Here is a 19,487-nt window from a genome sequence, read left to right as displayed (position 1 = left end):
AGCCTGGAGCAGAAATGCTCCCTTGCGAGGACGGTTTTTACGCCAGCGGATCACGGTTCTGTCTGCTCAGTACTACATACACGCACCTGATTTGTATGTGCGCTATTATGGTACTAGGTAAATGCCATACGAAAATTACCCATAATGTGTAACCTTAACTGTTTTATGCCTTAATTTCAGAATGAGTTATTTAGGAGAGAGTGATGCACTGCTAGTGAAGCAGTTAGATGCAGGCCTGAAGTGCACCTGGAACTGGTCATGGCTTAAACTGGAATATAAGATTGAGGTTAAAGGAGAAGAGCTTTCTCACATGGCCCTTCTCATTAATTTTCTTGAACACATTTGATAAAGGGAATGATGTGTATTCTGTGCCACAAAGAAATAAATTACGCCAACAAAGGCAGCCATGCTTTGCTGGCACACTGCAAAACTGAGATGCACAGGAAGAAAGTCATCGACATCACAACAACACACAGTGTAGCCAGCCTTCTAGGCAGTGAGACCAGAGCATCTACATCAGCTACAAACCAGTGTCCAGAGAACATTAGACAGCAATGCCAGACAAAGCTTCCAACACCCACTGTGAATCGCATAGCAAATGCAGAGGTAGGCCTAGTAGTTAAGCACTAGCAGCTTCCCTACTGTGTCATGACATTTACTACCTGCTTTAAAATAATTTCAACATTTCTGTTGTAGGCCATGGTTCTTGGAGTGCTAGCAGAGCATTCCCTCCCTTTTCTATTATTTATCTAAAAGAAAAAATAATGTGTTTTGTGTAAATACTTGCCTCCACACATTAAAATGGCCCCCATATTTTGTATGTTTTATGTGTTACTATATTTTCAATTTATTCTTTGTGCAGCAAATGTGAAATGAATGAGAAAAATTTAAATGTGCTATATACAGTATATAAAGTCGATTGGATTGGATTTTTTTGCTGCCGTATTCTTCTCACCTTTTTTACCCCTGACCAGTTTTCATGCCTGCATCTGTGCTGCTCTTATAGTTTAGAACGGCACGAACACAAGCGGAGTGACACAAACAGTGAAGCGGTCGAGTGCTGATGTTCTGAAATATCAGCACTCATGAAACATCTCTTGTCCAATCAGATTCGAGGACCAGAACTGTTGTATAAAAAGGAAAAATACACCCAAATTCTGTCATTTACTCTCAAACCATCCCAACTTTCTTCCATGTAAGATCAACAACCCTGTTCATGCGGTATTTAAAAGTCTGTGAATATATTAAACAAGTTTAAAGTTAAACATACTGGCGGCATTGCAGTGACTAAAATATGTCCGCTGGAACAAACATACTCACCACGTTCAACAACATACAATAATTTAAACTTACATCTGAACAATGTAATTTGGTTTGTCACCACAACCAACATGATCCGATCTGTTTATGTCATCACAAAATGACTGTGTTAACTGGGTTGAACTGTTCAGGAGAATTACCGAAACAAATATAGTAAAAACTCAAATTAACAATACGCGCAATTATTTAGATGTAAAAAGTTTGATTTTACCATATGATTAAAGGTAAAAATTGATTTATTAAAGATTTATTGCTGTACACTTAAACGCATAAAATACATTTGTCTTTCTGACAGAAGTTTAAAGTGCACAAACAACAAGACCGAGATAATAATACAAACATAGAATAAAATAAAGTGAATAAGAGAATATAACTATATATAAAACACACAATAAGACTTATATACATACATACAAACATACAAGCATGTACAAATAAACATCTGTTATATACAGTAAACATATATACATATCTGGTGTTTCCAGAAGTCTCTGCATGACCCACATGAATAAATCAAACTACAGTGATTTAAAAACATTTTACAGAGAAAATCAGTTCCAGAAGAAACACTAGATTAAAGGCAATATTTATAATTTATGTTCTTGATTTGACTGCAGGTTTTATATCATATTTTATACTACACATTGTCGAGTCATTCAGTGGCATCGTCTCTCTTTTCCTGTCCTGCACCATTCATCAAATTAATCTGCTGCTCTTTGACATCCTGTAAGAAAACATGAATTACAAATAGTGAAGTGTAATTTTGTCATATCAGTAATTATATTTACAATAATAAAGTATTAATTCTTGATATCAAAAATGAAATTTCAACCAGTAAAAATATAATTCTCATTTTATTTTCACTTTCATTCACTCCTGAAAACACAATTAAAGATATCGAATTAATTCACTAGTTGGAATTCCAGTTGTTCATATCAGGAATGCTTAATAGTAAAAATGCTAATTTTTGATGTCTGTAATTTGGTTTTCACTGGTGGAAATGATCATTTCAGATATCCGTAAAATGACGGTGATTAGTAAGAAAAACTTCAAAGTAATCAATAATAATAATAAATAAATACATTTCTAGATTTATTCTACATTTATATTTATTCATTTGGCAGAACCTTTTATCCAAAGTGGCTTTCGAAGAAGAACTTACAAGTCTTCTGTCAAATAATACAATATAGTTCATTATATTTATTAAAATGAGACTCTGTCTACACTGGACACGAACGGTGCATTGCATCAAAAGCTGAAATACCAAATCTATCATGTTGAAATACATTTACAGATATAAAAAGGCAGATGTCAATGTATACGCCATGCATATAGTGTCAGATGCCATTTACACCTCAGTGCATATAGTGTCAGATACTATTTACACCTCAGTGCATATAGTGTCCGATGCTATTTACACCTCAGTGCATATAGTGTCCGATGCTATTTACACCTCAGTGCATATAGTGTCAGATACCATTTACACCTCAGTGCATATAGTGTCAGATACCATTTACACCTCAGTTCATATAGTGTCAGATGCTATTTACACCTCAGTGCATATAGTGTCAGATGCTATTTACACCTCAGTGCATATAGTGTCCGATGCTATTTACACCTCAGTGCATATAGTGTCAGATGCCATTTACACCTCAGTGCATATAGTGTCAGATACCATTTACACCTCAGTGCATATAGTGTCAGATACCATTTACACCTCAGTGCATATAGTGTCAGATGCCATTTACACCTCAGTGCATATAGTGTCAGATGCCATTTACACCTCAGTGCATATAGTGTCAGATGCCATTTACACCTCAGTGCATATAGTGTCAGATACCATTTACACCTCAGTGCATATAGTGTCAGATGCTATTTACACCTCAGTGCATATAGTGTCAGATGCCATTTACACCTCAGTGCATATAGTGTCAGATGCCATTTACACCTCAGTGCATATAGTGTCAGATACTATTTACACCACATTTAAACACTAACATACAGTATATGAGTGTCACTGCAGTGTGTTTATTTATAGTCACTCAAACACACACACACACACTACATTAACCCTTACCCCTAAACCTTACCATACCGTAGAAAAATAAACAGTTTCACCATGGTAATTTACAGTAAACACAATTAATCATGGTTACTATATTATCACCATATTACATCAGTCTTTTATTTCTTAGTGCAACAAGCTCACAGACGGCCGATTAATTGACTTGGTGTTCAATCTAAAGGTTAATTTGATTGAATTATACAATTTACTACAGTTTGCTCTGAAGAATATTGTCCACAAATTCTCTTTTCACTACGACAGTCTCCAAACACTTGATGATGTTTTTACCCAGTTAACCCTGTCGACTAAAGTCTGGAGGAATATGTGTGTTAAACCGTCTAAAACAAAAGACGATTGATCGAGTTTGACTTCGATTTGACACGTGATCTCATCAAACAATCTAACATGCAACAACTGTAAAACACAGAAAATAATCTCTGAAACACTTCAGATGAAATCAAACTGATCTGAATCTGTTGTAAATTCAGAGACAGAAAGATGTAATGCACATACTGAAGTATCTTACCTGAACATTGTTCTGCATCTCCACATCTGTTGAATAAAAACTCAATTAAACACATTTTATTTGTCAGTTAGTTTTGAGTATGTTCACATATTTAAAGACTCTTTTTACCCATTTAATCTCAAATTTCCCTCTTTTATATCAGCTGTATGTAATACTTGCCATTTTGTCCTCTTAGTCTTGAGCTCTTACAGCGATAATAAATCACATCAGCAGTTACAGCGACAACCAGAACAACAACAGCAACACATATTCCTGCTACAGCAGCAGAAGACAGACCTGAATCTGGAGTTTTTATGTCTGATACTGTAATGATTAAGAGAGACAGTCATTAGTGTCACTGAATGTGATCATCATCAGCTCTTTATAACAACTGAAGATCTGATTATCTGCATTAAATGATGAAATCGTCCTCACCGCTGACATTAACACTGAAGCTCTTTACACTGAAGCTGCTGCTGATACTGCTGCTGATCTCTAGTTGATATAGTCCAGAGTCTGTAGTTCTGGTGTTTGTGATAGTGAGATCTCCAGTCTGATGGTCAATCTTCAGTCTGTCTCTGAATCTCTCAGCACCTTCATCACACGTCACATCTGTACAGCTCTTACTGGGATCTTCCTTCATTTCAGCTATACGAGTGTCATTGAAATACCACGTCATCACAACATCTCCCTGTTTTACAGAATCGTCAGTGTGTAGAGTGACAGAATCTCCTTCAATCATCGACTTTATCTTCATTTCAGCAGCAGACACTCCTGAAACACACATGAACAGTTTCTTCCTTTGGGTGAATAAATCCCACCATAGTAGAGGACAGAACAACAATTGTACTGAATCTTACCCACAAATGTGCTGTTAAAGAAAAAGCAACTGCACCCCATGAAATCACCAAGATTGTTTTTGAACATTTTAGGACAGAGAGAAATGACACTGAATGTACATTCTGTAATGATTTATAGAGCATAAATAAATATTAATGTCAATTTCTTGTGTACAAATGTTCTACAAGCCTACTTTTATCACATCCATATAAAACCTGTGTCTAAAATCAGAGTGCACCCAATTAGAGGAATCATGTGCAAATTAGTAGAATTTAATTTAGACACATCCCTCTTTTTTTCAAAAGAGCAAAAATTTTTGTTTTTAACAGTGAGGCAATTACAATATATGTGAATTTGTGGAGAGTTTAAAGGTAGAAATGTGAAGCTTGTAATTTTGCAATTTTTTGACACAAAAAAAGCACTTACATTAATTATTCTATTAAAACTCATGTACTAGAGATGGAAAGTTCTCAGATTTCAAAAAAGCATCGTTGCTTTTGTGGAGTTACAGGGTTTATAAATAAAAACAATTTTATATCGTTGTGTATGATCCGAATAAAAAAAGTTTTTTTTACCTGAATACAAATTACAGTTGAAGTCAGAAGTTTACATACACTTCATGTATTGTCATTCAATGAATACATTTTTTTTTTTAACCACTCCATAGACTTCATATAAGCAAACTATAGTTCCTCGTCTGTCGCTCACTTCGATGTTGTGTCAAAGAAGCGACACTAGGGGTCTCTTTTGAGCGCCGAATATGCCTCTGATATATGAAAAAAGGCCAATGAGAAGTTGGCAGACAGTATTTGCATACCCCGCCCCCGGACATACGGGTATAAAGGCGAGGCAATACTATGAGTTCATTCAGAAATTTTCTTCGGAGCCGATGGTAGTGCATGCACTGTTCCTGTTTTCCTCTGACGCTCTGCATGCTGTTGGATTGACGGCACATTACAGCGGCTATTTCTCCTTCTTTGACCCTGAACGCATCGACAGTGCAGACAAACTCTAAAAGAGTTGTTTAAAAGAGTGATTTCCCTACTAAAAGAGCAATACACATCGGCGTTGAAAGTCCTTTTCAGGACGCGTATTTTTAAAGATGCCTTTCCGCCCCTGTGTAGTTCCTGGATGCGGTAGAGTGCTCTCCGCTTCAGACGGCCACAGGCGTTGTCTCGTGTGTCTGGGCAGCGATCACTGAAGCGATGTGGCTGAACTTGGTCGAGATGTGCAAGACCGACAAGACCCAGTTCGGCCTTTTCGATGACACCGCAGAGGACTTCGCCCAGCAGTTCTCCGCGGTGAAGAAGCAGACGGAGGGCATCTCTCACATCCTGCCCCGGCTCAAGATTGCAGCCATGGGCCATGCCCCGTCTGCTCACCGAGGGCGTCCTCCTGCGGTTAAGAAACCCCCTGCTCCGCCTCAATCCAGGCCCAGCTCTCAGCCCCAGCATCGAGCACCCCGCAGGAAGCAGACGCCCCCCGTCTCACGGACCCCCTCAAGGACACGGAAGGCTCCCAGGCGCTCCTGAGATGTTCGACCCAGAGCCCGAGATGTTAGCTCCAGAGCTGGTAAGAGCACTCCGTCCCCCAGTGGAGGGCCGGGAGGAGAATCTTTTGTTGAATTCATTTCATTTGCCGCCCCCTCTACACGGGGCTGCGGTACCCAAATTCTCAATAACAGAGCTATTTCCTTTGTCTCTGGGTCACCTGGCCCGCAAATGCCGTTCTTACGGCACTCTGCTGCCACAGTTCAACAGTCCCGGCACGCTGGACGCGGACCCTCCGCCCTCAGCCCCACGACTGTTCCCCGGCCGGCCGGTTCTGACGAGTCCAGAGGACGCTGCTACAGGACCTCCTCCTCAGTCACTCCTGCCCGGTGTGCGGAGCAAGGTAAGTGCTTTGAGTTTTTTCTCAGCAACAGAGCCTCGGGACGCACCCTTGGATTCAGCGGTAGACCTGAAGGACGCGTACTTTCACGTCTCAATTCTACCTCGAAACCGACCCTTTCTACAGTTTGCGTTCGACGGCCAGGCGTATCAGTACAAAGTCCTCCCCTTTGGCATGTCTCTGTCCCCTCGCATCTTCACGAAATTCGCAGAGGCAGCTCTTGCCCCGCTCCGGGAAGCCGGCATTCGCATACTAAATTACCTCAACGACTGGCTTATTCTGGCCCACTCACGAGAGTTACGCGCTCACAGAGACCAGGTGCTCAGGCACCTCAGCCGCCTGGGGCTTCGGGTTAACTGGGAAAAGAGCAAGCTCGGCCCGGTTCAGAGCATCTCTTTTCTCGGTATGGAGTTAGACTCCGTCTCAATGTCAGCACGCCTCACCAACGAGCATGCGCAGTCGGTGCTGAGATGCCTTGCCAGTTTCAGGCACAACGGTCCCTTTTAAACTCTTCCAGAGGCTCCTGGGGCATATGGCATCCTCCACGGCAGTCGCGCAGCTGTGGTTGATGCTGTTGTAGAAATTTTGATACTCATTGATCAGTAATTGTCATTACAGGGGAATGCCTCTGTGTCTGAGGGATGCAGAGGGGGAGGATCTGCTTCTGTCAGAAAACCTTGGGATAAAAGAGTATAAAATACAAGTCAGCCCTCCCTTTCTGGGTCCCACTCACGCCACAGATTAACTCCTGTGTAATGACCGAAAGTTGCTGAAACCCTCCTGCACAAGATCAGGCCTGGCGATTTCGTTGTGATTCATGACCTGATGAGAAAGAGCTGGAAGGCGAAAAGGTGGCTGGCACCATTCCAAGTGCTATTAACGACTCACACGCCAGTGAAGGTCGCAGAGAGAGAGCTACGTGGGTTCATGCCAACCATTGCAGGAAAGTTCCACACACATTGCAGGAGAATCAGCAAAAGGAAGAGATTGTACCGAGTGAATGTCAATAAACGCAGAGATCAAGTCTGAACACCAAGTACCACTATCAGTGGAAGAGCAAGGCCAACCACAGAGAATAACATGGCCTGTGTGCAGATTGGACCCCATCGTGTGGTCACAAGCAGTAATCATTGTGAAAAGGTACGAACTGAAAAGAATTAAAGCAGGATGTCTGACTGCAGGGTCAGAATCAACGTGAAGGACAGAACAGCGGACAACTGCACAGCCGTCATCAAGGACAAAGAAGTCAACTTCACATGCCCATTCAGCAAGCCACATGAAACTTCACCTGCAGAAGTGTGGGTGTGTGGCAACAGGGCATTTCATCGGATGACATAAGAAATGGAGAGGGTGTTGTTATCAAGCTTTGATGAATGTGGGTACATCTGTGTATTTGCCAAACAAGGCACCTGGGGTGGGAAGGGAAAAAAAGAAATGTTGAAATCTTGCCTAGGACATTGCCAAAGCACTATGCAGGTTACACATTATCCGATCCGTGGACGACGCCTGGAGCGAATGTGGGGTGGTCATTGTTCTTAGGGGTGGGTACAACAGTAACAATAAGATAAATGGGCTAGCATGGACAGTATTAGCAATAGCTAATAGCACAGAAAATGCTTTGACAATGATAAACGATGAAATTAAACAGTTAAGAGATGCAGTCATTCAAAACAGGTTGGTTCTTGATATGTTAACTGCAGAGAAAGGGGGAATTTGCAAAATGTTGGGAATGTCTTGTTGTTTCAATATTCCAGATTACATCACGAATGTAATTGAACACATGAGAAAAGCCGTACAGGAGCCAGAACATATTGAAAGTACATGGGTTACTTGGTTTATGAATCTCTGGGGAGGATGGGGGTATTGGCTGATTCAAACTGTGTTACCAATTGCGGTGATAGGACTGTTAATATTGTTATGTTTACCATGCATCATAATGTGTGTTTCCAGCTCAGTACAGAGACTGGTTAAAGCAGGGGTGTCTGTTCAAATGGTAAAAATGACAGTATATCCATAGGACACACCTGTCAAGTATCCCGGTTTGGCCGGGAAAGTCCCGTATTTTACCCTTCTTTCCCGCCGTCCTCCCGTATTAGTATTTTCCCGTAAATCTCCCGTATTTTAACCTGCGTTATTAAAAAAATTATACCCCGGGCGGAGTAAAAAAAAACAAACATTCCCAATCTGAGCTCTGTCACTAGCCTCGCGATAACTGCCACCTGCAGTAGCCTACTACAGGTACTGTAGGTGGCAGTTGTCGCAAGGTTAGTGTGTGAGGTCAGATGAGTGACAACGCGGGAAAAAAAGAAAAAAAAACAGATGGATGATGGACGCTAAAAATAAAATGTAAAGACAAGCAATGTTAAATGAACAGAAAATAAGCAAATAAGCCTTTAAATAAATGCTCTTCATATATACCTTTTTGTGTTTTCATTTAGGCTATAACACCCGTCTTAAAATGTAAGGGATACTGGAGCTTGGTTGGGGTGGTGGGACTGCTCGCGGTGGGCGCCGGAAAATTTCCCTTATTTTCAAATCCAAAACTTGACAGGTATGCCATAGGATGATGAACACAAATATGATGATACAAGTAGCGAGAGCTACTGTGAAATGTGTTAAAATTAGGTATGTCTTTTTTTTCTTAGAAAGTTTTGATATGTAAAGAGGGTTATAAGCAGCGGTCATCCGTGTTACGAGATAACGTACAAGGAGAGGGTTTGAAATGAGGGATTTTATTATACTCTTTGTATTTTTTTTATAGCCTGCTGACATAACCAAAAATTTTAAATTGATGTGTTTTTCCTACTTAATCTGTACACTATTCCTTGTTTATTCTGAGATGACTGAGGGTCTGATTTTATGTCAGACGTGCAGTAACGGTGTTTACTCATTTAGCCCGGCTTCAGATTAAGTCTTTACTTGCTTGCTAATACTTAGGGGACTATCCCCACAAAAAACAGCCAAAGCTTTTATTTTTTCCAAATGTTATTTCACAAATGTTTAAGAGAGTGATCATTCATGCGAAAATCAGAGATGAAGAGTGTAAGTGTGATGATATGACTTAAAATGTGTCTTATCTTTTTATTATTGTGATTGAGTAATCTGAATGATAAAAAGCGGGGAATTGTTGTAGAAATTTTTATACTCATTGATCAGTAATAGTCATTACAGGGGAATGCCTCTGTGTCTGAGGAATGCAGAGGGGGAGGATCTGCTTCTGTCAGAAAACCTTGGGCTAAAAGAGTATAAAATACAAGTCAGCCTTCCCTTTCTGGGTCCCACTCGCGGCACAGATTAACTCCTGTGTAATGACCGGGTCCTTCTTGCAAGAATAAATAATTTTAAAAGACTGTTTGAGTCAGAGTTTCTCTTACGCAGTGATAATGGTTGGTTGATAATTTTTTGCCACAACAATGCATATTAGACCGCTTCAGCACTGGCTTCAGACTCGAGTCCCGAGACGAGCATGGCGCCGCGGCACGCACCGTGTGATGATCACCCCCGCCTGCCGCCAGATATTCAAACCCTGGACAGACCTCTACTTTCTACGGGCAGGAGTACCCTTGCAGCAGGTGTCCCGACGCGTCCTGGTCATGACCGACGCCTCCAGACTGGGGCGCCATGTGCATCGGGCTGTGTCCGGTAAGTGCTTTGTGTACCTACTTGGACCGCACGCAGAGCTATAGACATTCTTTTACGCAGAGCTATAGACGTTCGTCTAGGTTACGGATGTAACCTCCATTTCCCTGATGGAGGGAACGAGACGTTGTGTCCTCCCGGCCACGTCGCTGAGCTGAGCCACTGTAGTGGCCGGACCATTTCCGGTTACTCCGAAAAATCCTGAATGAACTCTATGTATTTCCTCGCCTTTATACCCGTATGTCCGGGGGCGGGGTATGCAAATACTGTCTGCCAACTTCTCATTGGCCTTTTTTCATAGATCAGAGGCATATTCGTCGCTGAAGAGAGACCCCTAGTGTCGCTTCTTCGACAACGTCTCGTTCCCTCCATCAGGGAACGGAGGTTACATCCGCAATCTAGACGTTTTGGTTCCACGAGTAATTATTCCAACAATTGCTTACAGACCGATTGTTTCAGTTTTAATTGACTATCACAATTCCAGTGGGTCAGAAGTTTACATTCACCAAGTTAACTGTGCCTTTAAGCAGCTTGGAATAATGGAATAATAATTGGAATAATAATAATAAAATTACAGAAAATTATGTCAAGCCTTTGGGCTATTAGCTTCTGATTGGAGGTAAATTAATTTTGATGTCTACCTTCAAATTCAGTACCCATTTGCTTGACATCATGAGAAAACCAAAAGAAATTGGCCCATGAAGATGGGGTTTCATACCTTGTCAGCTCAATGAATATTGACGCTGACTACCACCCCTGGAGTCGTGAGTTCGAATCCAGGATGTACTGAGTGACAGGTCTTTGTAAAGTACCAATTTGGCCTGGTTTATAGGGGGTAGAGACACATGGGGTAACCTCCTTGTGGTCGTGATTAAGGGATCTTGCTCTCAAAGGGGCACATGATAAGTTGTGCGTGGATCGCGGAGAGTCTATGCGGTGTCATGCACAACAGGCCATGCGATAAGAAGCAGATTGGCGGTCTGGCAACTGAGACTTGTCTTCCACCACCCGGATTGAGGTGAGTAACCGCTCCACTACGAGGACCTACTAAGTAGTGGGAATTGGGCATTCAAAATTGGGAGAAAGGGGGATAAATAAAAAGGACTGCAATAAGGCAGATGAAAGTGCTGTAGTTTGACACACAAGGGCGTTTTAGGGACGAAATTTATAACATTTCTTGAGATAAAACCCTGAAAGATGTCTAAAGGTTTGGTAACTGTGGTATAAGCGGAAAAATTGACTTCGGCCCGTTAAACTATTGAAAAATAAAGCACAAAATAATAATTGATAGTCCGTAGTCAATTATTCCTTAATTATAAACTTCTGCATTTTAACATTAAAATGTGTGTGATCATAATACAACAGACTCAAATGAATAAATATTGCACATGATCTTTCTTGACTTCATGACTGAAAAACAATATTTGTCCATTCTGTGCTTATAAAATTATTGTTCATATTATTTTTCATCACACCCTCTGAACTTTGACCTAAACCCCAAATAAAAGAAAATAAAATAGTCAATATAATGAGAAACTGCGTTACTGGATTTGAACAGATCAATCGAATCTCCACCAGAACTAAAACTGTTATAAAAATGTAAAGACACTTTAAACATCTGCTGTTCTGTTTTGTAATGGATATTGTGATAATCATGTGTTTTTAAAAGAGATTATATTTATATGTGAATTAATATACAGGTAAAGTGAAGATTATTTATTCATATTTGCTTTTAAACACTCATTAAATGACTCACCAGTTTGGACACTGACAGTGAATGTCTTTTCTTCTTCGGTTTTGTTGATTAAGGTATGTAGTAGATAATATCCAGAGTCTGTAATTCTGATGTTCATGATGGTGAGAGATCCAGTCTGATTGTTCATCTTCAGTCTGTCTCTGAATCTCTCATTATAACCACCTGGACACTTCACATCAGTACAGAACATACTGAGATCTCCATTGATTTGAGCTACACGGATGCCATTAAAATACCATTTAATAAAATTGGATTTGTCATTCTGTAATCCAGTAACAGCAGTGCGTAAAGTCGGAGAATCTCCCTCCATCACTGACACAGACGTCTTCATTTCATCAACACCAAACAAACCTGGAGACACAAATGAACAGTCACTCTTCAAGATGCACAACAGGAAAACACTGTGAAAACGATTCTTTTACAGGTCATATTGTCAAGATGACACAAACACAACAAGAACATTCAATCATGACACAAACTAACATCTTTCTCAAGTATGTCTTGTACACATCCATACACACAACACAATCCACATCACATTCACACCGTATATCCCTCCTCATGCACACAACACAATCCACATCACATTCACACTGTATATCCCTCCTCATGCACACAACACAATCCACATCACATTCACACTGTATATCCCTCCTCATGCACGCAACACAATCCACATCACATTCACACTGTATATCCCTCCTCATGTACACAACACAATCCACATCACATTCACACTGTATATCCCTCCTCATGCACACAACACAATCCACATCACATTCACACTGTATATCCCTCCTCATGCACACAACACAATCCACATCACATTCACACTGTATATCCCTCATGCACACAACACAATCCACATCACATTCACACTGTATATCCCTCCTCATGCACACAACACAATCCACATCACATTCACACTGTATATCCCCTCCTCATGCACACAACACAATCCACATCACATTCACACTGTATATCCCTCCTCATGCACACAACACAATCCACATCACATTCACACTGTATATCCCTCCTCATGCACACAACACAATCCACATCACATTCACACTGTATATCCCCTCCTCATGCACACAACACAATCCACATCACATTCACACTGTATATCCCTCCTCATGCACACAACAAAATCCACATCACACTCATACTGTATATCCATTACTGCAAACTTGTTATTTCTCCTTCGTGGAGAAGAATGGCTCGCTTAGACCCTGCATAGACTATCGAGGGCTGAATGACATCTCGGTGAAGAATTGTTATCCTTTGCTGTTGATGTCCTCAGCCTTCAAACTCTTGCAGGGGGCGTCTGCCTTTACGAAGTTAGACCTACGCAATGATTATCACCTGGTCCATATCAGGAAGGGGGATGAGTGGAAGACAGCATTTAACACCCATACGGGGCACTTTGAATATTTGGTCATGCCTTTCAGATTGGTCAACGGCCCGTCGTCATCCAACCCCAGATTATCACAAAGCACTGAAGATGTTTCTGGGGTTCGCCAACTTTTATCAGAGGTTTATTAGAAATTAAAGCCAACACACTCCATGGTTTTGGACTCATCACAAGAACCTAGAGTACATCTGTAACGCCAAACAACTTAAATGTAGGTAGGCTCGATGGGCATTGTATTTCATTCGTTTGGATTTCACCCTCTTGTATCACCCAGACTCCAAAAATGTCGAGCACTTTTCCTTTCGTCTGGACTTTGCTTCACACCACACCAGCTTCTACTGACTCTCTTTGGATTGTTCCTGACTTCCACAATGCACACACTCATCTTACTAACACACTCATCCATTGTTAGACTCTGCTCTCTTATAAACTGACTGAACCGTTTCGCTCTGCATTTTGGTAACTTTTCCCCCCTCACCCTCTCATAAGTGTGTTTTATTAACACGTGTAATGAGCCTCATGCCTGTTCCTGTTCTAGGGTTATTTTCTATTTACATACACGGCACACAACACCATGGAGATTGTTTGTCAGGGACAGGTGAACTCAGGCAAGAATCATGAAACCAGTGTTCACAGCTGGCCAAAAAAAATAAGAAAAGACAAGTGTGATAAAATTGAATAAAATAATACTACAAACCTATAGAGTAAAAATTGAAATTCCAAAACCAAATCTAATTAAAAAAAATTGCAGTTATGGTTTTGGAATTAGTTTATAATCTAATTCCAATAGTTTGTAGTAGTATTTTATTCCATTTGATCAAACTTGTCTTAGGGTCCAAGCACTGAATGTGTGGAAGCCCTATTCTTCTTATAAGGAGTATTATTATTATTGTTACTAGGGATGCGCCGGTACGCTCATGTACTTGTGCGATTATTTATCAGCAAAAACTGTGATTTAATGATATAAAGAGATAGTTTGCACTGCAGTGTAAACGTGAGTGTTTGTGAATGTGTGGAGACGGTGTTGTGCCGGCATAGAGACACAAACCACTCACGTCTTTAGAGATCCTCGGCTCATACACGGAGAACACTATTATGAGCATCACAAACTCTGTTTTTAGCAGATGACGACAAGCTGAGCGCTAATTAACTTAATACAAGTCATATACAGACTACATATTTATTTAAATAATAGCCTTTTGCAGTTTAATAATTACTGTGCTTCACATAGAGACCGGCTTTTAAGGGATTTAATATTATATTTAAAAACTACCAAAGAAAAACTCCCAAAAATAAACCTTGTGCAATAGAGGGAATAACATTCGGAGTAATTTGCAGTTGGATTGACATCTGTAGGTCACATTAAAGTTGAATGGGTATAAACCCCAAATATCCAACTAATAAAATTAACTTTACCGCAGTTAAGGGCCTCATCATCATCCACTTGCATTGTGAACCAACAGAGCTGAAATGTTCTTCTAAATATCATGATTTCTGTTCTGCAGAAGAAAGTCACATCTGGGATGGCAAGAGGGTGAATAACATAAGTATAGAGGTCGTGACGGTGACGCCATTTTGTTTTATATTCATATAAATCATGACGTGTCGTGTCGTTTTCACACAAACACGTTCCACCTCAAATCATCTCCGATCTTTAACAGAGATGATAAAGAAATAACATGTTTCTGCACTGAAACCCATGTTAAGAGTGAAATTGCGGTACTTTTACTTTTGTGCATTGTGTTTTATCGCAAACATGATGTCAGAATCCGTCTTACCAATCACATGAATAATCCACACAGCAATGAAAATACAGCGACCCATCGGTGCAGCAGATCATCGAGGATTCAGACTCATGAATTAGGAAGTTACTTGCAACTTCAAAAAACATTTAAAATCAACTACAATCCAAAAATGTAACAGTAAATGGCGGACACATCCTCGCTGTGAGCGGACTCCAGCCAAAGTGAAAGTGAAAGTAACGTAAGACGTTGCGCGCACAACGTCGTGTTTCCTCTAGAGGGCAGTAAAGACTCACATCATCTTAATATATTTACAATCTCCGTGACATTCATATGGGCCAACACGGAACCGACCAGAGTGCGAATTACCCCACCATAATTGGGGGGTACTGCTCCTTCACTTCTTCTATGACCATCATGGTCCACTACCATGTCAATCCCCACCGTGATCGCCAAGTGCAACATGTGTTGTGCAACACACATACAAGGTCTAAACATGCGACAAACTGATAATCAGTAGGCTACAGAATATCTCATTGTTATTATATATCCAAAAGAGAACTGTTTTGATCAACTCCCAAAAGTTAGAAGTGCACTGAAATACCATTCTAATTACTAGTAAAAGTAATACCTTTACAAGAAGCCTATTGCCTATTTCATGAAATATTGATTTGGTTTATTTTTAGATTTCATAAGACCTGGAGGTAAGACTCAACCCTCTCATATACTGTGTAAACAGAAACCAATTTTCCATTATAGTCTATGGTAGTCAGTGTCAAATCAACACAATTACTTGAAGATATGTGAAACCTGACCCATCTTTAATGTGATTAAGGAGCATACTATGAAAAACCATACTACCACAGAAGAACTACATAGAGGTAACACACAAGAATCCGATAACCTGTTAATGTCAGAACAAGATGGGTATCATCAACACTACAGTATCCTACAAATGAGTCACATATACACACATGCACAAACACAGATACACTACTTCCAGACATTGTATTTACATTATATAGCACTATATTTCTAGACCTGTCCAAATCTGACATAAGTATGTTATGTATGAGTATGTGTAAAAGGTGTATATTGTATTGTATATGTATTATGCTTGAAGTGCACTGAAAACTGAAATAGTAAATGGCTATGTATTCCAACAAACACTGTTGTAATATATGCAGCAAATCAGGCTTGTTTTAAAATACTGACCACAGAGGTCGGGGTTTTGCCTCTTTTGCCTTCCTCCCTGGCACCCAAAATTGCGATAATCAAACACGGTTTTAATGATAATTAAATTTGAAACGATAATACTAACCGTCAGTACATTTTATAGTGGTTTATAGTGAAACCGGTAATCGTCCCATCCCTACAGGTAAGTAGCCGGTAATTCAATGTATGAAGACGTGACATGAGCTATGAAAGAACAAAACACGTTAATAAATGAAGGTTGTAAAATCAACAATCTAGACGTCAGCTAGCAACTTACAATTATCCATGCACGTCAGCAGCAAACCGTTCTCTATCTCCATTACTTCTAGCCACCACGGTGGTTAAAAATGGTACGGTCCACAATAGGGGTGTCTGAAATCGCTTTACATTAAAATGTTCCTACAGTGAAAATAGGAGTTGACTTGTATTGTAACCATAAATATATTTTTTCACAATATCAGAAAAATTATCTGACCCCCTCAAAACTGATATTTCTGTCCCTTTGGGGGGTACTGGGTCTTCATTGGGGGGTATAGTACCCCCCAGTACCCCCTGTAATTCGAACTATGGAACCGACAGACAAACACATTCGGGATCATTATATGAAGCTGTGTCAGTTTGTGAATGTTTTATCATTTAATAGGAAGAATGTAACAATGTTTTACCATCATAGAGCACAAAACACACAAAGAGCAAATAAAAGATGATCTTCATTTTCATCTGTGATGGTTGGGAAAGTTATCTATCTGGAAGCAACTTTAGCATCAGTAAAAATGTGCATTGCTGCCGACCTGTGCTGTAACAAGTTTACTTAACTTAATGTTAAGCATGTAGTTTATATATTAATGTATAATCACCAGGACCGGCTCCACAGATGTGGCCCACCCAATCATGAACTTGGCCCACCTTGAGAACTACACCTTCACCCACCCCTCCGACTGTTCGGCTCACCCAGCGGGTCCAATGGCCTTACATCATAGAGCTGGAGCCAGAGCTGTTAATCACTCACCTATTCCAAACTTGATATGATTCATTATTTTGCTCTTTCCTTTCTCCTTGTGTCCATCTCTCAACAGAAGACCACCAACAACCTTCTGCAATTCTGTTGACTGGTGGGGATGTCTCTCACTGGGGTGACGCACTTAAGAGGTTAAAAAGGTCAGATATCCCCACCAGTCCATAGAACTGACTACTTGGATGAGGTAAGTGAAACGAATATACGAGATCTTTGTTAAATATTAGTTAAATGTTGTTTAAATCTTAAATGCTGCTGTGTTATATGCCGTTACATGTACAAGGTGTATAAAAGCCCGTTTTGGGTTCAAAGAAAGAGAAGATAATATATGAATGTGCTATAATGGAAGGAAAGAAGTCATATTTCAAAGTTGAAAGTCACTATGAAGTGTTATTACAAGGTTATGTTGTGTATTTGAGCTAAGAGCTATCTGTTATGTCTTCATGTAAAGACACATGTATGCGAATCACAAAACAGCACATTAAATGAATGCAAAGAAACAATAAAGCATATGAACATTATAATAGTACTTCAATGTTCGTGAAAGTGTTGAAGTCAATTTCTGTGACTAATAGACTTAGTCTTTTAACCAAACTTACTCACGTCTTTGACGTTTCTCTAGTGCACGAGCATCCGAAGGCACTGAATTTCAGACAATGGAGCATGAGACAGAAGCAAGTTTTCAGCATTGGTCCATTATCCAGTGCATTAGTCCTCCAAGATGTAAGAGTAAGGGCCCATTTTTTCCTTAATTTCAACTGGAGGAGTGAATTTTGGATGAGCTTTTGGTTCGTGTACTGGCTTCTTTATGCGCACGTTATCCCCTTTTCGGAAAGAAGAATGACGTACCCGATATTTATGATCAAAGCGAGATTTCACAACATCCTGCTGTGCTGAAACACACCTCTGCGTTTGTGTATGCTCATGACAAGAAGGTGGAGGTCTCTTAACATTGAGGCGGGTGCGCATTTTCCTTCCATGAGTAATTCAAAAGGGCAAACACCTGTCACAGCATGTGGGGGTAGCACGGAACATTTGCAGGGAGTCAGTCACTGTTACTTTCCATGGTGCTGATGGTAGCGTGGGTGATTGAATCGTTTTAAGCACTCTGTGGAGACGTTCAATAGCTCCATTTGCAGCAGGGTGATATACTGAAGTACGAATGTGTTTAATGTTTCTCTCATTCAGGAATGCAGCAAACTCTGGCGAAGTGAACTGAGGCCCATTGTCACTTACTGGAGTTGTCGGATTGCCGTGTCTACTGAAGACAGAGGTTAGAAATGAAATCACCTGTTTTGTTGCCACAGACGCAGTAAAGGCTACCTCAGGCCATTTACTATAATAGTCAGTGAGTGTCAGAGCATATCGACAGTCCCAGACAGCAGTTTCGAAAGGGCCAACAATGTCTATCGCCAGTTTTTCCCAGGGTGCAGAGTGCAAAGGAAAAGGCTGGAGTAGCACAAAAGAAGCTTTGGCAGTCTTGTCCAAAGACAAGCACAACTGACAGGCTGTGATTTTGTCTGCCAAGTGCGTCCATTTTGGGCCACCAATACATTTCCCGTAGGCATTTTATTACACAGTATATTCATCGCTGTGTGGATTTTTCATGTGAAAAGTAATGAAGTATAGAGCTCTACGGCTCTGTATTGGAGTCATAAAGTCAACCCCCATCAATCCTGTTCTAATAGAAGCTGGTGAAATACCATTAAAAAAAGATCACTTATATACTGGATTAGATTAAAAGGATGTGGAGAGGAAAACCCCACAAAATTAACAATTCAGAACTGTTGGGAATATGACAAATTTAAGAGACGTGGATTTGGATGGTCATCGGAAGGAAGAGCTCGGGAATATGACTCGGCGTCTATAGAGATGACTAGTGCTTCCCAATGAGTAATATTCCACCATGGCTTTATCCAGCAGCAGAAGTAGATATTAATATATTTGAGAATTAATGGTGGTAATATGCTCTGATTCAATCGCTGTTTTGGGAAGTATCCAATCAAGGAACAGTGACAGAGAAGAACATAAAAGTTGGATTTCAGAGATAAGAGACAGAGATTTGGAAATAGAAGTGTGGACTGAG

The 19,487-nt window shown here is 40.4% G+C and overlaps 1 protein-coding gene across 2 annotated transcripts; it reads right to left on the bottom strand.

Moving 5' to 3' along the window:
* Positions 1-1,618: 1,618 nt before the first annotated feature.
* Positions 1,619-18,088, bottom strand: LOC127639397 (uncharacterized). 2 transcript variants are annotated; one of them, XM_052121385.1, is made up of 6 exons: positions 18,005-18,088; positions 12,016-12,366; positions 4,326-4,664; positions 4,071-4,214; positions 3,912-3,937; positions 1,619-2,044 (listed from the first exon to the last, which is right to left on the bottom strand). In XM_052121385.1, the coding sequence occupies exons 2-6, from the start codon at positions 12,344-12,346 to the stop codon at positions 1,973-1,975; spliced, it is 912 nt and encodes a 303-aa protein (XP_051977345.1). In that variant the 5' UTR covers positions 12,347-12,366; positions 18,005-18,088; the 3' UTR covers positions 1,619-1,972. The 2 variants fall into 2 exon arrangements, with proteins under 2 accessions (XP_051977345.1, XP_051977344.1); XM_052121384.1 differs by lacking the exon at positions 18,005-18,088 and adding an exon at positions 15,208-15,379.
* Between the last annotated feature and the right edge of the window lie 1,399 nt (positions 18,089-19,487).

This window comes from Xyrauchen texanus, chromosome 48 (assembly GCF_025860055.1).
Source record: "Xyrauchen texanus isolate HMW12.3.18 chromosome 48, RBS_HiC_50CHRs, whole genome shotgun sequence".
NCBI classification, from domain to species: Eukaryota; Metazoa; Chordata; class Actinopteri; order Cypriniformes; family Catostomidae; genus Xyrauchen; species Xyrauchen texanus.
The sequence above is the reverse complement of the archived record's forward strand: the minus strand, read 5'-3'. Positions and strand labels throughout refer to the sequence as shown.

Excerpts from the sequence above, each read along its gene's own strand:
- LOC127639397 (XM_052121384.1), bottom strand. The coding sequence starts at position 15,253 with ATGGGTCGCTGTATTTTCATTGCTGTGTGGATTATTCATGTGATTG. Across the intron at positions 3,938-4,070 it reads AAGACTAAGAGGACAAAATG|ATGTGGAGATGCAGAACAAT; the intron begins GCAAGTATTACA and ends TTTATTCAACAG. Across the intron at positions 2,045-3,911 it reads AGATGCAGAACAATGTTCAG|GATGTCAAAGAGCAGCAGAT; the intron begins GTAAGATACTTC and ends GTTTTCTTACAG.